The sequence below is a fragment of the Ahaetulla prasina genome, chromosome 2, assembly GCF_028640845.1.
Source record: "Ahaetulla prasina isolate Xishuangbanna chromosome 2, ASM2864084v1, whole genome shotgun sequence".
Taxonomy (NCBI): domain Eukaryota; kingdom Metazoa; phylum Chordata; class Lepidosauria; order Squamata; family Colubridae; genus Ahaetulla; species Ahaetulla prasina.
Window position 1 is genome coordinate 167,231,871 of NC_080540.1, and position 25,383 is coordinate 167,257,253.

At 44.0% G+C, this 25,383-nt stretch overlaps 1 protein-coding gene across 4 annotated transcripts in view; it reads right to left on the reverse strand.

Annotated features, from left to right (window-relative positions):
* LRP1 (LDL receptor related protein 1) overlaps positions 1-25,383 on the reverse strand; it is a 385,724-nt gene that overhangs the window by 28,710 nt on the left and 331,631 nt on the right. For all 4 annotated transcript variants that reach the window (XM_058173442.1, XM_058173441.1, XM_058173440.1 and 1 more), the window contains 13 exons: positions 24,139-24,322; positions 20,437-20,522; positions 20,197-20,316; positions 19,192-19,379; positions 16,806-17,011; positions 13,695-13,883; positions 12,171-12,319; positions 10,581-10,674; positions 8,108-8,224; positions 6,051-6,170; positions 5,060-5,182; positions 3,635-3,760; positions 2,331-2,447 (listed from right to left, as the gene is read on the reverse strand). In XM_058173442.1, the coding sequence (XP_058029425.1) occupies positions 2,331-2,447; positions 3,635-3,760; positions 5,060-5,182; positions 6,051-6,170; positions 8,108-8,224; positions 10,581-10,674; positions 12,171-12,319; positions 13,695-13,883; positions 16,806-17,011; positions 19,192-19,379; positions 20,197-20,316; positions 20,437-20,522; positions 24,139-24,322 (1,819 nt within the window). The remainder of the gene's footprint in view (positions 1-2,330; positions 2,448-3,634; positions 3,761-5,059; positions 5,183-6,050; positions 6,171-8,107; positions 8,225-10,580; positions 10,675-12,170; positions 12,320-13,694; positions 13,884-16,805; positions 17,012-19,191; positions 19,380-20,196; positions 20,317-20,436; positions 20,523-24,138; positions 24,323-25,383) is intronic.

Here is a 25,383-nt window from a genome sequence, read left to right on the forward strand (position 1 = left end):
CCCTCTTCTGTCCACTCCTACTTTAAAGGTCCTCAGTGAGAGATTCAACACCATTATTGAAAGTCTCTGAGTGTTTCCTTGCCTCCCTGCCCCGTAAAAAGTTAATGTGCAAAGAATCCCGTAGACTGACAGAACCAAGCATATACCATTTTCACTTTCAACTTAGTTATTATCTTATTGGGGTGTTTTGTTGTTTTCACTGACATTGCTAGAATTGCTTGCAACATAGGGAACTGCATTCAAGAAAGGCAATTTCTACAGTGGTATCATCTTTATGGAGAGAAATTGAATCTTCAGAGTATCAGAAAACAAGTCTATAATGCAATTTCCTAAAGTCTTCCCCAATGGAGGTGCTAGGACTGAACCAATGCATACTCCCCCCCCATATGGTAACCACTGATTCTCCCATGTTTACTGTGTCACAATTGGCTGCTTCAATCTTGGGCTCTTTCTCAAAACACTTCATACAATAAAGGAAGGGATAATAGGGATATTAAGAGCTAAGACAGTTCTGCCTGGTTTGTGTAAGAGAATCAACTTGAAAAAGAAACAGATCTCCAGCAATCATCACATAGATAAACCTCCATTAAATTCCCGCAAAAGGAATACAGAGGCAAATACATGGGAATACAGATGAAACCTCTAAATAATCTTTTTTTCCCCCTCCTTTCAACACAATTAAAAATTTTAAAGGGGAAGGAAAACATTGTTGACAGAAACCTACCTCTGCAAGCCCCGATACGACAGTATGAAAATGGAGAAAAACATAAGATGAAGTGAAATGGCACAAACTCAAATTACACAGTATGGTAAGGAACAAACCAAAAGAAGTAAAGTCATGTTCTAGCATCTACAGGAGTTAGTGGGGAAGGGGAAGAGATGAGGTATTTTATGAGCTATTTTAAAAGATTCAAAATTATTGCTGGAGGCAGGGGTGAAATGTTCCTGGTTCGGACCGGATCATCCAATCCAGTAGCAATCTTGGGCGGTGGTTCAGAGAACCGGTAGCAATCGCACTGCGAGGCTCCGCCCACCGGCCCGGCTGTTATTACTTCCTGGTTTTAACCAGGAAGTAATGTGTTTTGTACCCTCTGCCCATGCGCAGAAAGGTTTTGCACATGCACAGAGGGTGTGTGTACGCATGTGACACGCATGCACAAGCACTTCTGAACCGGTAAGGAAGGTAAGTAGATCTCACCCCTGGCTGGAGGCCTGGTTTCATTACAACGTCCAAAGGTTTTATGAAAGCATTACTTTGCGACAGATCATTCACCGGACTTTTTATCTTGGTGAACTGATATCAAACAGTGACAGCAGAAGGGTTATCATTCAGTCAAAGCAAAATTTGTCTATGGATTTCCCTTCTATCTTGAGATACCAAAGGCTGATTATCTTTTCAAACATCTTGATAGCATCATCAGCTGATCAATATCCAGAGCATTCAGCGAATTGGCATTCTGGACAATTCACCCATGAATATTGCATACAACTGTTAAAAAAACTGGAGTATTCATCCGACCAAGATTCCTCCAGGTTATCTTGGGAAGAGGAAGTGTACATGAAGAGCACCCAAATGTTTGGTATCAGATGATGAAAACAACACAGATAGAAAGACTATTTAGGGTAATGTCTATGGAGATTCTAAGTCATCCAGGTCATGGTTATCCCAAAAGTGCTTTTTCAAGAGGCAACTGGACTTTCTGGTTTTTCTTTAAAGACGTTTCGCTTCTCATCCAAGAAGCTTATTATTACAGCTGAAGAAGCTCCTTGGATGAGAAGCAAAATGACTTCAAAGAAAAACCAGAAAGTCCAGTTGCCGCTTGAAAAAGCACCTTTGGGACTATTTAGGATAGTTTATTAAAAAAATTATTCTGGTAAGATATGCACAATTGAGTCCTCCTGTTACCTTTTCTCAGGCCTATCTGGTTGGAGATAATTGCAAAGAAATTATTTTCATGCAGATACCACCAGCTGAGATGGTTACAAGAACTGGCGTAGAAGAAATGCAAAGGAAATATTTGTCTAGTTGGGCATCTTTTGGGTATGGCTCAAGCAGCACACGGCATTTGTCTTCTCAAATTACAGCTATTGAACTTGAAACTCAGCTAGGTGTTTTTTTCTAGCTCAATTCTTTATCGCTTCTTTCACTAATGGGAATTTTTCTGATGGGAAGAGATGCCTGCTTTATTCATTACCCGTTTTCTACAAGCAATTCTTGTTTTACGATCTTTCTAAAATTAGGCATGAGCAGATAAGAAAAGGTAAGAAAAGGTTGTCTCCTTCCTCCCCACATGCAAACACGGTAACGTAAGGTTGAAGAGAGCACATACTACAAGTTTCCTCATCCGAGTTATCCCCACAGTCGTTGTCATAGTCACATTGCCAGCGGCCTGGAACACAGCGGTTGTTCCTGCAGCGGAACTGGTAGGGCTCACAAGTCCGCTCATCTAAAAAAAATGAAGAATGTGCAATGTGGAGAGGTAAAGAAAAAAAAAAAAGCACACGAAATGTACAGCACCGCTAAAGAAAATTGCAGTAAAAATCAAATTGCAAATGCTCCCAAGGAGAATTTTCTAATGGTATAAGGAACAGTTTTGGACCACATTGTAACATTTATTTATTTATTTATTTAACTTATATACCGCCCTTCTCCCGAAGGACTCAGGGCGGTTTACAGCCAAATAAAAACAGACTTCACAAAAATTAAAAACATTTTAAAAAACTGATTCGATTAGGCGAAAAAACAGATTAAAACTATAATAAAACCCCCATTAAAACTACATTAAGCTAGCCCTGCGTGATGGAACAAAAAGGTCTTTAGCTCGCGTCGAAAGGTCCGGAGCTTAGGGAGTTGACGTATCTCCGGAGGCAGCTCATTCCAGAGGGCAGGAGCCCCCACAGAGAAGGCCCTCCCCCTGGGGGCCGCCAGTCAACATTGTTTGACTGACGGCACCCTGAGGAGACCCTCCCTATGGGAGCGCACGGGTCGATGGGAGGCTGTTGGCAGCTGCAGGCGGTCCCGTAAATAACCGGTCCTATGCCATGGAGCGCTTTAAAGGTGGTAACCAACACCTTGAATTGCACCCGGAAGACCACCGGAAGCCAGTGCAGCTTGCGCAGGAGAGGTGATACATGGGAGCCTCGAGTTACTCCCTCTATTACCCGCGCAGCCGCATTCTGGACCAGTTGGAGCCTCCGGGTGCTCTTCAAGGGGAGCCCCATGTAGAGAGCGTTGCAGTAATCCAGGCGGGAAGTGACGAGGGCGTGAGTGACCGTGCATAGGGAATCCCAGTCTAGGAAGGGACGCAACTGGCGTATCAGGCGAACCTGATAAAAAGCTCCCCTGGCAACGGCCGTCATATGCTCTTCTAAGGACAGCCGTACATCCAGGAGGACGCCTAGATTGCGAACCCTCTCCAACATTGGGAAACCTTTATCCCTTACTGTAGCACACACTACGCAGCATGGAAAGTGTCTAGAAACAGATTAAAATTAGAAACAGGCTACTTTTTAGCAAAAGAGTTGGACCACACCACCTGCCACCAAAGGGTGTATCTACCCAAATTCTTGGGAACAGGGAAGTGCATGCAGCCTACCAGCCCCCAGCCAGCCAGCTATGGTACAGTCAACTTACCACATTCTTCCTTGGGCTCATCTGAACCATCCCCGCAATCATCCTCGCCATCACATTTCCAACGCGCTGGGATACATCGGCCGGAATCCTTGCACCGGAACTCATCCAGACCGCATCTCATTTGCGCTACGCGAGTGAAAAGGGTTGAAGAAATGAGGCACAAGCAGACTGCTTTTAGAAAAGTGCATATGTCAATAATAAGACAGCTGTCACGGCCCCATCGGAGCCCGGTTTGGAGGAGAAGGAGGAGGAGTTAGAACTGGGACTGTCCAACAGGGAAGGCATGTCTCCCTTGGGATGTTTGGAGATGCCGGGGGATGAGGACCATGCTGTCCTGGGCCCCTCGGGCATTGGGGGAGTTGGTCGACCAGATGGAGCTGCCTGCTGCACAGACACAGGAGAGGATCGGCTACTGACTGGCACTTGTGCTGTTAGGCAGCTGATTTCCTCTGATGAGGAACAGCTGTCTACTCCATTCATCCAAGAGCAAGAAGAGTGGAGCATAGGCAAGTCCAGAGAAGGGCTGCAAGGCTACCCGGGAGGAGGTCGCCCCATCCCTCCTCAAAAGGAACACCTGGAGGGGAGAGTAACTTAAGGAGAAGCCAGGGGGAGTTAGTCCTGCCAGGAACAATTGTTTGCTTTGGCTTACACTCCCCCACAGCTTTGACTCATGCCTGTTGCTGTTTGGCTTGACTCGCTTGAAAGACTGCTCTTCGCATTTTGTTTTGGACCTAGCCCTTCTCTTGTGGCCTGCGTTTGGCCTTTGCTTCACTATGCCTTTGGAGTTGCCTCTTGTCCTAAAGACTTGGGCTTGTTTTGTGCCTGGACTCTGCCTTGTGGGTTGGACTTGGAACCCTGGTTCTTGCTCTGTGAGCATCCTCCAACTCTGTGGGCTCTCTTTGCACTAACGGGGTTGTGTTTGTGAGACTGAGGGTGGCTGCCTTGAGGGAAGCATGGGGGTGGAGCCTTATCCAGTCATTTGAGGGCCAGTGGCTAGAAAATTTTTGAGAGAAATGAAAGAATGATCTAAGGCAGGGGTCTCCAATCTTGGCAACTTTAAGACTTGTGGACTTAAACTCCACTCTGGGAGTTGAAGTCCACAAGTCTTAAAATTGCCAAGGTTGGAGACCTCTGCTCTAGAGGTCTGCCTTGCTTTGATCACTTGGATCATAATGGTAGCCACCAAGGCACAGAAAGCTAGCTAGTCATTACAGGCTTTCTCGTTTCAGAAATATTCAAGTAAAGGAAATGGAGTGGTTTTCAATAAGTCCACAAAGGCTATTAAACAGTTAGTTTTTCAGGTTTCAAGTTAGTGGCTCAAATGGACAAAGGAAGACCAAGGCAAGCCATTGGGCATTCTTGGGGACATAAGACATAATTCTCTCCTTCTCAAAGCCAGCTCCCATAATGTGCATAGTGCCTTACTGCAGTTGGCAGGCTCGTCGGATCCATCCACGCAGTCATTGTCACGGTCACAAACCCAAACTCGTGGAATGCAGCGTTTGGTAATGGCACACTGGAACTGGTTTGGAGCGCAAGTCACTTCCGCTGTAAAAAAGAAAGTGGAGTCAGGTGAAAAACCCCCGGTATATAATGGGAGTTCCTTGAAATAAATGCCATCAGACAATGGCCCACAACATTATATATGCTGACTATTGCCCTTCCATTGAAGAAAACCATACAGGTAGTCCTCAACTTACAACCACAATTGAGACCAAAATTTACGTTAAGTGAGACATTTGTTAAGTGAGTTTTGCCCCATTTTACTAACTTTCTTGCGACAGTTGTTAAGTGAATCACTGCAGTTGTTGAGTTGGTAACCCGGTTGTTAAGTGAATCTGGCTTCCCCATTGACTTTGCTTGTCAAAAGGTCACAAAAGGGGATCACATGACCTTGGGACACGGCAACGGTCGTAAGTATGAACCAGTTGCCAAGCATTTGAATTTTGATCACATGATCATGGGGATGCTACAAAGGTCGTAACTGTGAAATATAGTCATAAGTCATTTTTTTCAGTGCCGTTGTAACTTTGAACGGTCACTAAATGAATTGTTGTATCTCTGCTAGGTTTTTAATTCCACATCTGTTCACTTTCTTCTTCTGAATGGAATTCAGTTTTCTAAGGATCAGGGCTTCTACATCCCGAAAAAGAAGCCTGATACTCACCCTGAACTTCAATACCCGCAGATTTATTTACTTTGCATCATGGTGACAGATTGCAAAATTCCATTTCTTGTGTGTACGATTTTACTAACACGGTGCAGAATTAGCAACACACTGTAATTTCGCTTTTGTGTACAAATAAACTCCCCAGGATGTTTACCAAGATTATGCTAATCGTGCAAGCACACCTGATCTTTTGACAAGCCTGGCACAGAGACCGGCAGGAAAAAGGACTCTAGTCGCTTTACTTACGACAATCCTTCTCATCTTCTCCGTCACCACAGTTGTCTTGCCCGTTGCAACGGAAGATGCCTGGGATGCAGCGATTGGTGTTTGTGCATTTGAACTGGCTAGGCAGGCAGACATGGACTTCTGTCAGAGAAAAGAAAGAAATGAATCCAGCTCTAAGGGAGAGCGCATCAAAAGCCGATTCGGATTCTAACCCTGCCGGCAATTTTCATCGCAGCTTGAAAACAGAAATGGAAAGGGAGGTGGGGAGTGGTGTTGTGGTCTGCCAGCAGCCTGCGGAGCTGGCAGCGGAGTCGGAGAATGAGGAGGCTGTGGAGGAACATGGGCCAGTCCTAGAGGCTGGGGAAGGCCCAGATGAGGGCTCTGCGTCAGAGGCAGAGATGGGGCCAGGGCCATCTGGGAGTGATGTGTGGACTCTGGAGCCTCCAGAGGCTGACAGTAGTGAGGCAGAAAAACAGGAGGAGCCTGTTCCTAATGCATGCATGAGAAGAGCTTTCCAGAAGGCAAGAGCAGCTAAAGCAAAGAAGACGACTCAAGAGTAGGGCCAAGAGCTGATTGGCCCCTCCCATAAGGCGTTTGGGTTCTTTGTTGGAAGACAACGTTGATAGACTTGCTCCTGGTCTTGCTGCATTTAAATCTTGCCGGCGTCTTCTGCTTTTGAACTTTTGCCAAAAAAAGCTTTTCTTATCAAGGTGATAAGACTGAAGACTTGTGTTATTAAGAATTTGTTTTGATTTAGTTTGGACTACGCTGAGAATGAGGTAATAAAGTCTGCTTGTTTTTGAACCGATTGTGTCTACTACTACCTACTTGGGCCTGCGTCACAACAAAGGAAAACCTTGGGGGGAATTGGGGAGAAGTTTAGGAATCAAGCGAGCCAGCTGGGCCCAGGGAAAGTTTCCCTCGCTTCAAGGTCATGTTATGGGAACCCTTTGAAGGGCACAGACTGTTTCCCAAAACACAAAGAAAGTGTTGGATTGGCGAACAATGGACAGTAGGAGGCCTCAAGGGGAAAAAGAGAACTTTACCTATAAAGCTGTCTGTGGAAACTCTCTCAGTAAAATTACACCATTGGTAAAATTATGTTCCAGGAGGTTTTTTTCCTGCATATGCTAATGCAGAGGTCCCCAGCCTGTGGATCACGGCCCATTACTGAGTCGTGGCCTATTGGCCACCAGGTAGTGTCAGTAGCTGGCTGGTGGGCGGGTATGTACACATGTGCACAGCCCCACTGGCGCGAGCATTGTGGACGCTTGTGACCCCACTGGCGTGATCATCGTGGACGCTTGCGGCCCCACTCGTGCGGGCACTCACAGCCCATTCGCACAAGTGTCACCGCGAGCATTGCTGGCACTTGCGGCCCCACTCACACAACGGGTGTTCATGCATGTGTATGCACCTGCCCCTCACACAAAGCCATCCCTTCTTTCTCCCCCTCACCCCCCACTCTGGGCCGCCAACTTGGAAAGGTTGGGGAACTCTGTGCTAATGGGACAGTTGACAGAGAGAGACGGCTGACCAGGTACACTTTTGAAACCTAATTTTTGTCAGGCGTTCTCATGGGATTTCTTTCCATGGCAGTCATTCTTGAAAGACCCCCGTGTACTTAGAATTCTTATCTTTACTCTGAAATTTCAGGGAAATGAAGAAGTAGGGAGGAAAGCGCAGTTCTGCCTAGGACAGTGATGGCTAACCTTTTTGCCATCGTGTGCCAAAAGCGGGGGAAGCATGGGAGGAGGGTTTCTCACGCACATGTCCACACCCATAATTCAATGTGCCCTGCACTTCCGCATGACACTTCCCCGCGCTCCTCCCACTTTTGGCACAGGATGGCATGGTGGGCCAGTTAGGCCCGTTTTTCACCCTCCCCAGGCTCCAGAGGCTTTCTAGGAGTCAATGATATATTTAGGGTGGCTTGGTCACCTCTCATTTTTTTATGGTTTTGAAGTTATGACTTTTAAAATAAGGGATTACATCTTAACATAGCTGATTTAAAATTTCCCCCTGGGGGACTCGAACATCTTCTGTGGAATAATGGAGAAAAGGCCGAGGATACTTGCCACAGTTTGCTTCATCGGAGTTGTCCTGACAGTCATTGTCCCCATCGCAAATGAAGGCTGGGTTGGTGCAGATTCCTGTAGAGCACTGGAACTGCCCTGGGCGACACTTGAATTCAGCTGGAAAGAATAAGTGGAAAGAGGATGTGGCGCCTTAGGAGAAGCTCCCTATGGATTCTAGTTCACTGAGAGAGTCCAGAGTCCAAGTAAAAGGTCCCCGGTTTCAAGTTTGGACCAGGCAGCTGAAGAACGGGGAGACCTTTGATTAAAGACTCTGGAGAATCACCATCAATCAGACTACACTGCATTAGGTAAGCAAGATGGTGTCTATGGGCTATGCAGCTCACAAAGGTTAAAAAAGTGGTGAGTGCTGAGGACCAACATTTATCTGGAAGAGAATTCATAGCTTCTGATCCTGGGAGAGAGGAAGTAACCACATCAAAGGTGGGTTTCACCAGGTTCTGACCAGTTCTGGAGAACCGGCAGCGGAAATTTTGAGTAGTTCGGAGAATTGGTAGTAAAAATTCTGACTGGCCCCACCCCCATCTATTCTCTGCCTCCTGAGTCCCAGTTGATTGGGAGGAAATGGGGATTTTGCAGTAACCTTCCCCTGGAGTGGGGAGGGAATGCAGATTTTACAGTATCCTTCCCCTGCCACGCCCACCAAGCCACGCCCATAGAACCAGTAGTAAAAAAAAATTGAAACCCACCACTGAACCACATCCATTTTTATGCAGGTAAATAGACAAGCTTTGAGAGTCCTTGTATATCTCATCAGTACACCAAGAGACCCAAGAGGCCCCAAACTTCCCACATCTGGGCCAAGAGGGTCAATGATCTCTCATGATTTAAAAAAATATTGGGTCTACTTTCTTTCTTTCTTTTTTTTTTTAAGCCGGCCAGCTAGTGACTCTTACAACCGTTTGTTACCAGGCATTTTACTGCTCATTCTATAAATGTTCTGAAATAGCTAACCGCTGGTAAAAATTACTTTTAATTTTAAAATTAAAATTATATTTTAATCATATCCCCCCCTAGAGGGGGACTTCATTTTTCCCAACTCAGATTACTCCATTACTGCAAGGAACCTAATTTATCAGCAAATAACTCAATCAAATTCAGGGAATTTTCGGTTTTGGGGTTTTACCGGATAGGGATTAAGGTCTGCGTGCAAAACACACCCAAGTCACTTTTAGCAACAACCAGCTGCTACTCATGGCACAACAAGAATTCTTCTTTGAAGGATTGCTGGCAAGTTTAATATATGGCTAGAGGAATCAGTTATGTCCTTCCTGAGGTATATTTCCTTTATGTTAGTACTCCCTGGATTCCATTCGTTAACAGTTAAACAGCACAACAAGAGATTCCATGATGTCAGTTTTAGCATTAGGCTTGGACATGCTTTACATTAGGGGACCAGCTTCAGGGAGCTTATGAAATCATGAAACACCTTCAGATGTCAAACAAATAATCTCTGGGCAATACCTCAAATCCAAAAACACAGGGCTGACATCCAGGAGGCTGATAACACAAGGAAGTACAGGTAGTCCTCGAGTTACGGCCACAATGGAGCCCAACGTTTATGTTGCCGAGGGAAACATTTGTTAAGGGAGTTTGACCCATTTTACGACCTTTCTTTCTACAATTGTTAAGTGAACCATTGCACTTGTTAAGTTAGCAACACAGTTGTCGAGTGAATCTGGATTCCACATTGACTTTGCTCGTCAGAGATCGCAAAAGGGGATCACGTGACCCCCCCGGGGACACAGCAACGGTCATTAAGTATGAACCGGTTACCAAGCATCTGGATTTTGATCATGTGACCATAGGGATGCTGCAATGGTCGTAAGTGTGAAAAACGGTCATAAGACACTTTTTCCAGCGCCGTCGTAACTCTGAACGATCACTAAATGAACTGCTGTAAGTCAAGGACTACCTGTAGAATACCTTTGGATGGATCTGTTTTAGCGCTAAGTAACACCTTAGAAATGGAACAGTGAATGGGAATTCTGAATGAAGGAGATGCTAATTTGAATGTGGAGCTTGCCGTTTCATCAGTACCGCTTAAGTATGCTGATTCAAAGTAGTATCAGTTGGTCTTTAAAAGTATGCAGGGTTGAGTCTTGTTAAAATTTGGATGGGGACTACTAAAAATTATCAGGCCTGTAGGCCAGAATTTAATATAATAATATTCTGAAAGGAGGCAAAGACAAATTGTTTCTGCACTGTGACCAAAATCTTAGATATGGCTACCAAGTCAACAGAAGTAGAGCTCAATTCAAAGAAGATTTTGTCTTACGGTTCTAGAGTAACCAAGTGCCTGACAGGTCCAAATGCCAGATATAAATTTCACTCGCTTCAATGCTTCAAAATTATTATCTAGGCACTCTCACCATTTTCAGCCAGGATTATCATCTATCTAAAACTATGACAAGGGTCTCTCCCACCCAAACCACCTCTTAGGTGGGACACTTACGGCAATCTTCTGGCTCATCCGAACGATCCCCACAATCGTCCTCGGTGTCACATTTCCACCAGAAAGGGATGCATTTGTCATTCTTGCAGACAAACTGGCAGGGAGAAAAGGTAATGGTCTGAAATAATGGCTGAGTAATGGTCAAAGAAACATAAGCCATCACCTGGAGACAAACTCCAGCCAGTGACATCGACTAGGTTAGAGCTTAGAAACAGCCTCCAAAAAAAATGCCTATTAGGAAAAAAAAAAAGCTCTATGGATCCAACAGACACTCATATTTGGATGGAGTGGTTACATTGGTTTGGAACCAATTTACTTCATTGGAAGTAAGATGTAACAGCAAAAAAAGGGCAATTTGATGCTTAAAACTATCCTAACCACAATCCTCGTTGGCATCTCATATAGCCTCTCGAAATGGTGCTGCTGAAAACTGGTGGCACATCTAAAATACAAAACCTCCCATTCGAAGTTCAAGGAACCACCATTCTAGATATCCAGACCACACCCTGATATCTTTGGATAATCCTTGATTTCTACCAATTTTTTTTTTACCAAAGCCTTGCCTTCCCAGTGCTGAAGGGTATTAAGAATCCCTTGAGAAAGCAGTGCATGAAGGGTATTAACACAAAGCAAGGGTGAAAAAAGTAAGACCTAAGGGTTACATGCAATCTATCAGCATCTCTTTCATGATGGCCAGAAAATATATGGGCATATCTTTCGCATCTTTGGGATTTTGATAGGATATCACAGTAAAATAAACGACCCCTTAAGCCTCGTAAATACTCATCCTTTTTTCCCCCAAAAAAGATTTGGACTTGGCTACTTAAGAATATGGCCCTCATAATCAGGGGTTGTTGTGTCTGCCCCCCCCCCCAGCCGGGCCTGCTGCCAGAAAGTGCCTTGGACAGTGAGGGGGAAGGGCCGTCAGGACTTACCTCGGGAGCACCGGCTTGCCTGGCTCAGCTCCAGGAGCCAGAAACAGGCCAGGTGGAAGAGATAACGAGGCCTCCATCCCCTGACTCTTCCCCCCCCCGCCACGCCTACAGACCCAGCTGACAGCAATCAAGCTTGGTTTCGTAGGCAGGAGAGGAGGGAACAACAGAAGCAAGGGTGGGGCAGGCCTAGGAAGTGCTGAGTCATGGAGCCACACCCCACAGAATATAAAAGGCAGCGAGAGCTACTGTGTCTCTTTGTAACAGGCAAATCCACTGATTAAGAGCTGAAGTTTGTTTCTAGGTGACTCACCAGCGTCACGGAAGATAACGGTGGCTCTTGGCAGACGCTGGCTATTCTGCTGCCAGAGCAGATAGTGACGGCTAATTAAGCCATCATTCGGACGGAGGCGAGGGAAGACAGAACAGGGGTGTCAAATTCACAGCATCATGTTGTCATCACTTGACATATCATGACTTTCCCCCCTCTTTGCTAAAATGGGTGGGCGTAGCCAGCGCGTGACGCATCTGGCCCGTGGGTCCCAAGTTTGACACCCCTGCTCAAGACGATGCCACCCTTGAGCAGATGGAAGTTGCATTCCTGACAAAAGAGGACTTATAAATAATGGAGCAACGTTTGTATGCCCCAGCCGGTTACCTGACTAGCAGTGCAATTGGAGATGCAGGTTCTACCATCACCACCCAGGTAGAAGTTGGTAGGGCATGCACACTTGAAGTTCCCTCCTGGTGACAGCAGGCACAAGTTGCTGCAGCCGCCATTGTTGATTTTGCAAGGATGGTTAGGAACTGAGGAAGGATAAGATGATGAAGAGATGTGAATGTTACAGTAGTTAATAGCTGCTTGTGGTGATATGATCTTTGCCAAAGAGATCTGATCCCTGTTCTACTGCACAAAGATATCACAATATCCTTCACCGTATATAAGGAGAACCTCACTTCCCCCAACTTCTCTTGTATGCACAAACACGCTCACCCATTAAAAGCAAATGAATACAAAAGTTAATTTGCACGTGAGAGAAAGGAATGAAATCTATTTGACGGAAAATAAAAAGAAACATGTCCTGATCAGGTCTTTTGGATAAGAATTTGGTGGATTATTCAAAATGTACTGAAGAAGAAGATAAAGTTCCTGCCACAATTTTTCCTTTTGGGAATTATAACGGATTGTACAGGGATTGAGACTAAATTGATTTTGAACTTAATAACAGCAGCAAGACTCTTGATTGGACAATACTGGAAGAAAGAAGAGATACCTACAATAGAAGAATGGATATTGAAAGTTATTAATTTGGCTGAGATGGCTAAAATCTCAGCGTTTTTAAAAGACAATACGCAGGAAAGATATTTAATTGAATGGAAAAAATGGATTGATTATCTACAAAACAGATATCAGATTAAGAAATATCAGATTGCCTTTGAATAATTAGAAAGTTATTTTATGTAATGGGGAGGGGGTTGGGAGACGAAAAGCTTTGGATGTGGTTATTTGGATTGGAAGGGAAAATTTTATTCTATGTTTGGTTTATGTATAACTTTACCTTGTGATTGACCCGGGAAGCCGGGGGGTGGGGGAGGGAGGGGGGTGATTTTGTTTTTTTTTTGGGAGGGAGGGGGAAAAAAGGGGGAAAAATGTTTTTGTTTTTTTAAAACTCTTTCAATAAAAAAAAAAAAAAGAAACATGTCCTGATCAACGTTCCTAGGGATTTTTCTCTATCACCGAAGTGGCTGCCAGTTGGTTTACTGTGTTTGGACCCCCAATATGGCAATAGCACATATAATAGCACTTCATAGTGCTTTACAGCCCTCTCTAAGGGGTTTAGAGCCCGCATATTGCTCCCCAACAATCTGGGTCCTCATTTTATTGACCTTGGAAGGATGGAAGGCTGAGTGAACCTCGAACTGGTCAGGATCAAACTGCTGGCATTCTAATCACTGTGCCACCAGGGCTCATTAAAGCAGTATCAACTGCTAGCACTTGGCAATGTAGGACTCAAGTAACAGTTCTGCTCTTTGTTTTTACCACCAACCTGCCCTTCCATCCCTTGAAGGACATTTCCTCATTTTATTGTGTCTAACGCTGCCCTGTGGTATGGTAACTGAGACCAATCCCTATGCACAACAACTTCCTTCCTCCTTTCAGCACCTTACAGAGAGCACTTACCGTCTGGCTGCCTGTAAGGGTGGTAGATGTGGATATCCATGGGCCGATGCAGGGTGCTGATCAGCACAGACTTATTGGCCCCTGTGGTTTTGTGGGCTCGGTTGATGGATTTGGTCTCCCAGTCGGTCCAATAAATGTAATCTTCAAAGAGGGTTAAGGCAAAGATGTGGGGGATATCTTGGTTCAGCACTACAGTGGGAGAAGAAAGAACAATTTTCACTTGGTGGCAACATGAAAGGAGCCCAAGGAATGGAGAGACCTAGGGCCAAGGATCGCATCGGCATAATATTCACAGCTAAGAATGACAACTATCCCCAATGCTGCTCCTCTTCTGAACAATATGCTCCTGGATTCCCCAAAAGATTCCCTTCTTTCTGGTTTTTAGAAAGTCCATCAAAAAAGCATCTATTCCATTAGGCCTTGTGGAGTTAACATAGTACAACTTGTTCCCTAGGGCAACGGAAGTTATCTTTGGCTTGGTTGAATAGATTACTGCTGTAACTTTTTTATGAATTATGGTTGCTTTTCATTACTGCTGTAACTTTTTTATGAATTATGGTTGCTTTTCATTGCCCCATATGCTGAAGACTTTTAACCTAATTTATGATGGTTGGAATGTACATTATTTGGAATTGGATTTGATTTGAGTAGCTTATGAGTCCAGTATGTTTGATTATCTGTACTGTATATATTCATGGATAAGCCCATCTGCGAATAAGCTGACCCTCGAATTTTTAACCAAAATACTATGAAAAATGCATCGCCTGTGCATTTAATGCATCGCCAGATTTAATTTTCATAATTGGCTTATTTGCAAGTATATATGGTAGTCACTTGTGACAGGTGGGCTTAAACTGAAATGCCTCTTTCCATTTTGTTAGTTTACTGAAAAATAGGAATAAAAAATAGAAAAAAATGTGATGGCAATTTTAAGTATTCAATTTCATTTTCCCTAACTCCTCATACTTGCTAGTTGCCCTCTTTTAACTCCTTGTATTTACCCTTTGGAATGATATTATGCATTTGTATTATTCAGAGTAGTGGCTCTTGGAATTAAAGATAGTAATACTGTAACAGTGAGGAGCCAGGTAAAATATCTATACGTGCTACACACACTGATCTCAAAATCAGCTTCCAATTTGGAGAATAGCAATAATAATAACACCTAGACTTTTATACCGCTTCACAGTGCTTTACAGCCCTTTCTAAGCCAGTTTACAGAGTCAGCATATTGCCCCCCAACAATCTGGGTCCTCATTTATTGACCTTGGAAGGATGGAAGGCTGAGTCAACCTTGAGCCGGTCAGAAACAAAGTGCATTCCAACCACTGCACACCACGGCATGGGAAACTGAAGGACAATGCATAGTTTTATTCCATCTTTTGCCAATGATCTCCGAAAAAAGTCTGGACTCAACTTTAAAGCTTTGGTTCATTCTCAGCTATGAAGAGAACCAACCATACATCTTCGTTCTAACACGCTAATTTATAAGTAGAAAGAAACTGCAGTTCAGCACTGGCTGGCACATCCATTCTCATGATGATCGCCAGACAGATTGTTGCTTCCATTTTCTTCTTTTGGCAAATCCAAAGGTCATTACAGTGAGGAAAAACAAATATCAAAAAATAACATGGGACAATCAATCCACACAACAACTGCACTTCACCGTGTGCTTAAGATAATAAAAAGCTGGCATTCAAATGCCACTGCATATGCATAGGAGGCAACTCTTCCCAGTTCCAATTTTTATTCCAAAAAAGAAAAAGAAAATAATAATAATGATTACAGCGCTTATTCCTCTTTATGGAAACATGTTCCAGATACTTTAATCTTACAACAAACAAAATCTGACAGGATATATTTTTTGCAGGACAACCTGCAAAAAAACCCAAACTTTTAAATAGGCAGAGCCCAGAAATATGGTTCTGCTTGTATTTATTCTCTTTGTGTAATGAGTTTTATTATTGATGCTGTCATTTTTAATCTATTTTGGTGAACATGTATTCTGAAAGGTGATATGTGGGCTGCTGTTGTTATTTGTCTCACTTATAGAGTCCACTTGTTTTGCATTGCATTTGCTGCAGTTCTTGCACAGGGCAACAGGGAGTTTTAATTTTCAACCAGCTTGTTACAGAAGCCAATGTTGATTTGCCCTAAGACAGGACTGTCAAACTCTCAGCCCATAGGACTGATGCGTCACATGCTGGCCACGCCCACATCCAGTTTAGCGAAGGGGAAAAAATTCCCGATATGTTATGTGACACTGCCGTCACAACTGGAGTTTGACACCTCTGCTCCAAGAGAAATTGACTTGCTCAAGATCATCCTGATGACCTCTGTGCCCAAAGAAAAACTAAAACCCGAGATTCTGCATTCCTCATCCGGCACTATATCATAAAGGTAAAGGTAAAGCTAAAGGTTCCCCTTGCTAATCGTTAATATGTGCTAATCGTTACCGACTCTAGGGGGCGGTGCTCATCTCTGTTTCAAAGCCGAAGAGCCAGCGCTGTCCGAAGACGTCTCCGTGGTCATGTGGCTGGCATGACTAAATGTCAAAGGTGCACGGAACGCTTTACCTTCCCACCAAAGGTGGTCCCTATTTTTCTACTTGTGTTTTTTACGTGCTTTCAAACTACTAGGTTGGCAGAAGCTGGAACAAGTAACAGGAGCTCACCTCAATACGCAGCACTAGGGATTCGAACTGCTGAACTGCCGACTTTAGATCGACAAGCTCAGCGTCATAGTCACTGAGCCACCGCATACATCATAGTGGCTCTCAAAGGGTGATATATAAGTTATTGTAATAAAAAAAATTGTCAGCAGCAAGTTGTCACAGAGGCCTGAAAAGTAACAGGCAACAAACAAAGGAACTCTGCAACATGTTACTAGAGGAGAAAAGGGAAAATATTTGTAAGAGGCAGTAAAGGAGTGGGAAGGGTTCTAAAAACAGACTAGCTGAGGGGGAAAAAAACATTTTTGAAATAGAGAGAAATTGGAATTCATGGGAGGAATATACATCCCATCAGATCTTCTGTGCCAGCTCAGAGCCCTCTTCTGGCTTTTTTATTCACTCTCTCTGCATCTGAACATGAGCTGTTACAATTCACTCACCAATGTGTCGATTAGAACCATCCAAGCTAGCAAATTCAATGTAGTCCTCTCGAGCATCGGCCCAGTAGATGCGTCCATTAATGTAGTCCAGGGTGAGGCCATTGGGCCATGTGATCTTAGTCTCCACAATGACACTCCGGTTGGTACCATCCATGCCTATCTTCCCAATCAGGGAATGGTCACCCCAGTCAGTCCAGTATAAATATCTGGAAGGGAGCAAACGGAGGGAGCAAGAATGGCATTAGCATAGAACTATCACTGTGATCACTCAGGGTTCTTTTTTTCCATCCTACCATTTTCCTGCAAATATTCATTCTGCTTTTTTTTTTGAGGGGGGGAATTAATCACTGATCCATTGGTTGTGACCAAGTAGCTTTTTACCTCAGCTTGATGTTGTGGCCTGAGACAGTGAGTGACTGGCCCGAAGTCACCCAGCTGGCTTTCATGCCTAAGGTGGAACTAGAAATTGTAGTTGTAGCCTGGTGCCTTAAACTCTAGAGCAGGGCTGTCAAACTCACAGCCCATGGGCCGGATGACTCATGCACTGGCCACGCCCTTGCCCGGTTTAGCGAAAGGGAAAAAAGTCGCAATGATGTGACTTTTGACACCCCTGCACTAGAGAAAACTGATTCTCTACTATCCCCTATCTTGTTAAAATCTTAAATTCACAATGGTATAAAATAATACAGGTAGTCCTCATTTTCATTTAGGGCAGCGGTTCTCAACCTGTGGGTCGTGACCCCTTTGGGGGTCGAATGACGATTTGCCAGGGGTCGCCTAAGACCATCGGAAATATGGGAAGTATACTTGTGAGTCGAAGAATTGCGCTCCAATGGTTAACTCAATTTGAAGAGCTGCAGGCTCTTCAAATCGCTAGCTGAATTCGGCTTCAGGCGCGATGAATTAAAAAAGAGAGAAATCTTTGCTCTGATGTCTCCCTCTCAAGCCAGCTGCAATCACTCCCAATCGCTAGCCTAATCTGGCTTCAGGCGCAATAAACTTAATAGGGGAGGAGTCTCCGCTTTAATGCCTCTGTCCTCAAGGCAATCGCAAGCAGTTCAGATCGCTAGCCAATATGGCTTCAGGCGCGATAAATAAAAAAAAAAACAGTTTGCTGCTTCCCTCCCCCCCTCCCTTCTGCGGCTGCTGAGGTTGAGGTCACCACATCGTGGGGTATTGTATTAAAGGGGTCGCAGCACTATAAAGGTTGAGAACCACTGATTTAGGGACTGTTCAAAGGCACTGAAAATGACTTATGGCCGTTTTTCACACTTACAGCCGTTGCGGTATCCTCATAGCCATGTGATCAAAATTCGAACGCTTTGCAACTGAGTCATATATGACCGTTGCAGCATCCCAGGGTCATGTGATCCCCTTTTGCGACCTTCTTACAGGCAGAGTCAACGGGGAAGCCAGATTCACTTAACAACCGTGTTACTGACAAGTGTTACTACAGTGATTCACTTAACAACGGTGGCACGAAAGGTCATAAAATGGGGGCAAAATTCACTTAATAAATGTTTAACTTACTTAGCAACAAAAATGTTGGGCTCAGTTGTGGTCATAAGTTGGGGACTATCTCTATTATGAAAATGGTCACGGTACCAATAATGGGCAACAAATTCATTGCATTGGAGAAGTGAGAGAAGTTCCCCTATCCAATATAACAAGCTATGAAAAAAAGATCCTATCCCCCTCCAAGAAGCTTTACACATTGGGAAACATTATTCCTGTTCTATGAAGCCAAAGCCCCCAGCCCCCACTGCAGACCAGTTATCAAAAACTGTAGCCAATTCATGCATCCAATTCATGCATCCATTTATCTAAAGGGCTCTCGCAAAGGGGAGATCTGGTACTTCTGCTGCCCCTTATCGCTTGAGCAGAACCTGACTGTCCTTTAAAAGGTGGCAATAGGTCAAGAAACGGCCCATTCCCAGAATTTTCTACTCTGGTTCAATAACTCTTAAAGTTTAAGCCTTCTGCTATATGGTTTTAGTCAGTGGTGAAATCTAATTTTTTTTACTACCGGTTCTGTGGCTTGGTGGGCGTGGCAGGGGAAGGATACTGCAAAATCCCCATTTCCTCCCCACTCCTGGGGGAAGGATATTGCAAAATCTCCATTCCCACCCCATTCTGGGGCCAGTCAGAGGTGGTATTTGCTGGTTCTCCAAACTGCTCAAAATTTCCACTACCGTTCTCCAGAACCTGTCAGAACCTGCTGGATTTCACCCCTGGTTTTAGTGACTAAATTAATTAGTTAATTGTAAGAGAATGAATCATTACATCATTCATGCACTGCGGGGGTGTCAGGGATGAACAAAGCATAGGTAAAGAAAGGTGCCACCCAGACTAAGGAAATGAACCCTAATATATTTGGGAAACTTACCCATTCTGTACATCCACCACTAATGCTCGAGGTTCCCGGAGTCCTGAGTTCACCAACACGGTGCGGTAAGCCCCGTTGAGCTTTGACACTTCAATGGTATCTCTTCCCTTGTCACACCAGTACAGGTTTCCACCCACCCAGTCCACAGCCAGTCCATCGGGATTGCTTAGCCCAGTGCGGTGTAGAACCTGGAAGCGTGGAGGAGAAGAAAACAACAACAATGTGGATATCAAAGAAATCCAAAAAGGAGAAACTGGGACCTTCTCTCCTCTTAGGGACCAGCCGTGTTCGCCTTAGAATGGGAAGGGATAAGAGCTTAGAATGGGAAGGGATAAGAGTATCTTGAGTCTGGAATGGAAAACTAAAAGAGCCAATCTTCCCCTTTCAGAAAAGAGCACAGGTGTTCTGTCCCCCTCCTCAGTCCAGGAGACATGAGCGATGGCTTAATTAGCCGGCAACTATAAGCTCTGGCAGCAAACTAGCGAGCGTCTGCCAAGTGTTTCTGTTATCTCTCTTGATGCCGATGAGTCAGCCAGGAAACCAGGAACAAACAGAACTTCAGCTCTAATTCTCTCCCTCTAAGCAGTTGATTTGCTTGCCACAAAGTGGTATAGCAGCCCTTGCTGCTTTTATATCCTGTGGGGTGTAGCTCCATGACTCAGCACTTCCTAGGCGTGCCCCACCCTTGCTTCTGTTGTTCCCGCCTCGCCTGCCTACGAAACCTAGGGTCCAGCCAGGCCTGATTGCCATCAGCCGGATCTGGAGGTGTGGCCCGGGGGGGGGGGGGAAGAGTCAGGGGGAAAGCCTCCTTATCTCCTCCACCTGGCCTGCCTCTGGCTCCTGGAGCTGAGCCAGGGAAGCCGGTGCTCCAGAGGTAAGTCCTGATGGCCCTTCCCCCTCACTTTCCGAGTCACTTTCTGGCAGGGGCCCTGGCTTGGGGGGGCGCAGACACAACAACAGGCTTCAGTCACAAGGCAAATGGGCCAAATCCACCAGGAAACACACCTGTACATTACTGCCATTGATGTTCATGCGGCGGATCATACTGCCCTGTGTGGTGACATCGGTCCAGTAGATCATTTGTTCCCGGTAGTCAAAGTCCAAAGCTACAGCGTTATTCAGTCCCTAAATCCATCAAGACAAAAAAAATGAACATTCTTACAATGTGGCTAAAGGAATGAACCATTCCAGAATCTGTTCAGATGTTATATTTGGCCCTCACACTCCCCCCACCCTCAACATTACCTGTTTAAGCAAGGTATAGTTGGAGCCATCCAGACTAAGCTTTCTTAGGTAGTACCGATTAGCAAAAATCAAGAAAGGTTCGTCATCTGTTAAAGGAAGCAAAGGAGGGATGTCAGAGGGTCACAAAATACTAGACACTCCCAGTGCTCCTCTATCATTTTTTTTCATCTTCCTATCACTTGCAAATTGAATTTGCTGTGTAGATACAGAGATACTTCAATCTCTCCCATTATTCAGGAGATGCAACATTTAAGATCTTTAAAGAGACAAGAGGAGATTTAAAAGGTTTATTTACGGGGAGCAGGGAACTATGATATGCAATACGGGGTGAAATGCTACTGGTTAGGGCCAGTTCGCCCGAACCGGTAGTAAAAAATGCTACTGATTCGCCGAACCGGTAGTAAAAAAATGTAAAAAGTTCTGATGATCAGCTGAGCGACGCATGATCATCGGAACTTTTTTTGTTTGTTTACTTTTTAAGCATTTTTTTACTACTGGTTTGAGCGAATAGGTAGTAAAAAATGCTTAAAAAAAAGTTTTTAAAAAGGTTCTCAAGATTGCGCACAACAGCTGATTCCCCCCTTGCTGTTCTACTTACCTTCCGAAGCTTTCTTTTGGTGCATACTGCGCATACGCGCACAGTGCGCATTTGGTGCACAGTGCATGCACATGCGCAGCCAGCAAATTGGTAGCAAACTGGTTCAGATTTCACCACTGAGTTAATACCACTTATGGCTGGTAGCTTAGTGACCAAAGTTACAATGTCCCTCCCATTGGCTTGTTGTGATTCAGATTCAAAGTTCTGACGGCTGCCCTTACCACCCCACAGTAATATGACTGCATTTTGGCTGCTCCGTAACTGGTCCGTATTTATGGCCATTTGCAGTGTCCCATGTTCACATGACCTGGATTTATGATGCTTTTGCCATAAATTGGCATTTAGTATTGGTTTCTAAGGTGACTCAGTGGCTAAGACGCTGAGCTTGTCAATCGAAAGGTTGACAGTTCAGCGGTTCGAATCCCTAGTGCTGCGTAATGGGGGTGAGCTCCCGCTATTTGTCCCAGCTTCTGCCAACCTAGCAGTTTGAAAGCATGTAAAAAATGCAAGTAGAAAAATAGGGGCCACCTTTGGTGGGAAGGTAACAGCATTCCGTGCGCCTTTGGCATTTAGTCATGCTGGCCACATGACCATGGACAGTGCTGGCTCTTCGGCTTTGAAATGGAGATGAGTACCGCCCCCTAGAGTCGGGAACGACTAGCACATATGTGCAAGGAGAACCTTTACCTTTTATTGCGTAACTGACAGGCAGGAGCCAATAACCACAAAGTTAATGACTACCACAAAAAAACTGATAGTAAAATCAGGGCAGTGACATGGGTTGCCCATTTTACAACCATCACAACTTACACCCATGATGAGCAAGTCCCATTACAGTCAAAAGTCAAGGACTATATGTGGTTTGTCATTACCTCGTTCTGGAATATTACCATCTATAGCCCTGGCAATGGCAATGGTTTGCCATTACCTCATACTGAGATATTACTAGCTATAGCCTGGGTAATTCCAGATGGTCTGTCATCCAAGGCTGATCTGCTTAGCTTTTTTGGAATCTATCAAATTTGGGTAGGTTCCTCTAGCACAGTCTTCGTTTTAAAGAGTTCCCCCCTGTGTTTCTGCACATACGCGTGAGGGGAATCTTTACCATTACTGGTTTCTGGGCAAAAAAAAAAGGCTATTACAGAAAATGAATTTTTTTAAATGACTGCCACGTTCACTTTGCGGCTGCTGCATTTACCTAACAACCGGTGCAAAAAATGTGGTGTGGTTATTAAACGTTTGGCACAGCTTACATGACCATCACTTCAAGCTCAATTGTGGTTGTGTAAGTCGAAGTCTACCTGTAAGGGCATGTGAAGATGATAACTGCTATATTTGTAACTTCCGCAAAGAAGATTGGAAGTCGCTCTTTCAAATATCTTTTTCTTGCCTTTTTTAAATTGTTCTTCCCTTTTTCTTTTACCCCTTTATAATCTTTTTTTCTAATTCTTCTTCATTGTTTCTGTGGTTTTAAAAACCTTTGTCAAGTTTTCTTCTAATAAAAATTATTTAAAAAAAATAAAATAAAAAGAAGCAGGACTGACAATTCACTGAACCAGACACAAAGAGAAGCTATGGACTCAGACTGAGGAAAGAGTGGAGCAACGTTGTTCAGTGTGTCACATTTAAAGCTGGAATTTGTAGGGAAAAAAAGGAATGCAGGTAAGAGGAAGCAAGAATTTGTGTTTTGAGATAAATAGTTATTTCTGCAGAAAGAGCTCTTTATGTTCTGCCCAGGGTTTGTTTTAAATTGTTTCTTTTTTGTAAGTGCTCCTGAGTCAAGTCTAATGTTCCAATTTACAAATTAGAAAAAAAAATCAATTGTGTATCCTTGGTCTTGCATTACAATTCATCAGCATCGTATATATGGTAAATTTTATTTATAATCTTTTGGTAGTCTGTATCTTTAATTGCATCATCTTCCATCTCGCAGGGGGGAAAGTGCTTATTCAGAGTGGCCCAGCACAAGCTTGTCATCTGCCTGGAGCATTTATTTTTTAATTACGGATTTGTTGTTTAGCTGCTGATTCTGAGCAAAGAACTCGCCTAACTCCTTTTCTACAACATTGCATATCTACATTTTAAGGTTTATATAGCAGTTTTATAAGTATCTCTTTTTTTTTTAAAGCATTAAAAAAAAATCTGTAGTAAGATTGGTCAATTTCCCAAGCAGGGAATCTAGGGGAAAGAGCCAAAAGGTAGTATTATTGAAATTATTTCAACTTTTGACCTAAAGAAAGGAAGGATACCAGGTGAGGTGTCCCCTGAAAGATACAGGAATTGTGACAGCAGGAATTATGAAGTTACTAACTCAGCAGGTGGTGGGGCTTGAGTATTAGACCCAGATGGCTTCTCAGATAAACACAGCACTAGGGAAGGCCCATGCTACATATATAAATACAATAGGGGTGTTCACCAGTTTTTCCATTAGAAATCTTTTGAAGCAGAAACAGTAGTTCTAAATTTGACATGTGTCGTTCTGACTCACTAGAAGCACAGATAGTCCTCGATTTATGACCACAATTGAGCCCAAAATTTATGTTGCTAAGGGAGACATTTGTTAAGTGAATTTTGCCCCATTTTACATCCTTTCTTGCCACAGGTGTTAAGGGAATCATTGCAGTTGTTCAGTTAATAACATGGCTGTTAAATGAATCTGGCTTCCCCATTGACATTGGTTGTCAGAAGCTCCCAAAAGGTGATCATATTCCCCAGGGCAGTGCAACCGTCCTATAAAATATGAGTCAGTTGAGAAGCATCTTAATTTTGATCACATGGCTATGGGGATGTTGTAATGGTTGTAAGTTTGACAAATGATCCCAAGTCATTTTGTTTAATGCCATTGTAACTTCGAACACTCACTAAATGAACTGTTGTAAATTAAGGACTACCCGTATTCTAAACCTCTTTGGATTATTTCGGAAGTATTCCAAGCCCCAAACACTTCTACTATGGCTGAAGCATAGGACTAATTCCAATGAGGTAAGAAACCACCTAAGAGACACAAGTCTCAGCCCATCGAAACAGATTTTGCCAAACCCTAAATCTATGACTCACACCCCCAAATGTCAGGAACCTTTGCAGCTCATAAGAGTCGGTATTACCTGTGACAGCTTTGCAGCTGGTTGGATCATCAGGCTTCAGAATGTAGCCATCTGCACACATGCACTTAAAGCTTCCATGAGTGTTGATGCAAATCTGGCTGCAGGGGAAGGTGGTTGTGCACTCGTCAATGTCAATGCAAGTCTTGCCATCATACTTCAGCTGGAACCCAGGGCGGCATCTGCACTGCAGGGGCAGCAGAAAGTCATTACATGTTTATAGGGAGGGCCCTAGGAAATACAATCTCTCTCTCTTGCTCACTGGGAGAAAAATATTTTTTTCTCCCTGACTTTGTCCTACAACAAACTCAACTGGCAGGATGACATAGGCCAGAGGTCGGCAACTTTAAACACTCAAAGAGCCACAAAGGTCCTAACTGGAAGCCCCCGTTCAATTCTAGAGCCGACCGAAGTCCGGTTCTCCCATCATAGTCTCCTCCTAGCACGGTGTCCTTTTTTCTCTGCTGACCAGAAGTCTGGTTCCCCCACCATAGAGTCTCCTACTAGTACAGCATCCTTCTTCCTCTACCTATCCTAACTGAAAGCCCTATCAATTGTGGAGTCGACCAGCAACAGAGAGCTGCAGCAAAGGATGAAAGAGCCACATGCAGCTCCAGAGCCATGGGTTGCTGACCCCTGACATGGGCTATGAATAGGCAGAAAATACATATGAATCTCTTGCTAGTTCTCAACCAGGATCAATCATTCCCAACTAGTCAACTGTAAGAGTAATTTTTTCCCTCTGAAATTCTGCTCCATATTATAATGATGAAGTGAAGGAAATACTGCACAAGGGTTTTGTCAAGTATGAAACTTTGGTAGCTACATGCCTCTTTTTTTCAACTTGCCATTAGAGTAAGGGGGAGGGAGGTGCTGCTTTAGAATGGGTTAGATGTAGAAATGAAACCCCAACAATTCCGCTAAAAGACTGTGAGAGCCTGAAACCTTTGCAAGGACATTATACCAGGTGTGGAGTGGAAGCAGATGGTTCCCAGTTTACATGAACTGCGTGAGAGGTTCGGAGTTTGGCTGGGGAAAGTATTGTTTAAGTCTATGAACTGGTGTCTGGGAATCTCAGTTAGTTTTGCTTCAACATTACCATGTAGTGTATTCAATAAACATTACCATGCAGCATTACCATGCAGTGTATTCAATAAAGAGTATAAAATTTTCAGAAATGGAATGAATTTGGACTCTTGACCTGGATGTTGACAGATTTCTAGTGAATGCCTATGAGTTACATTCAAT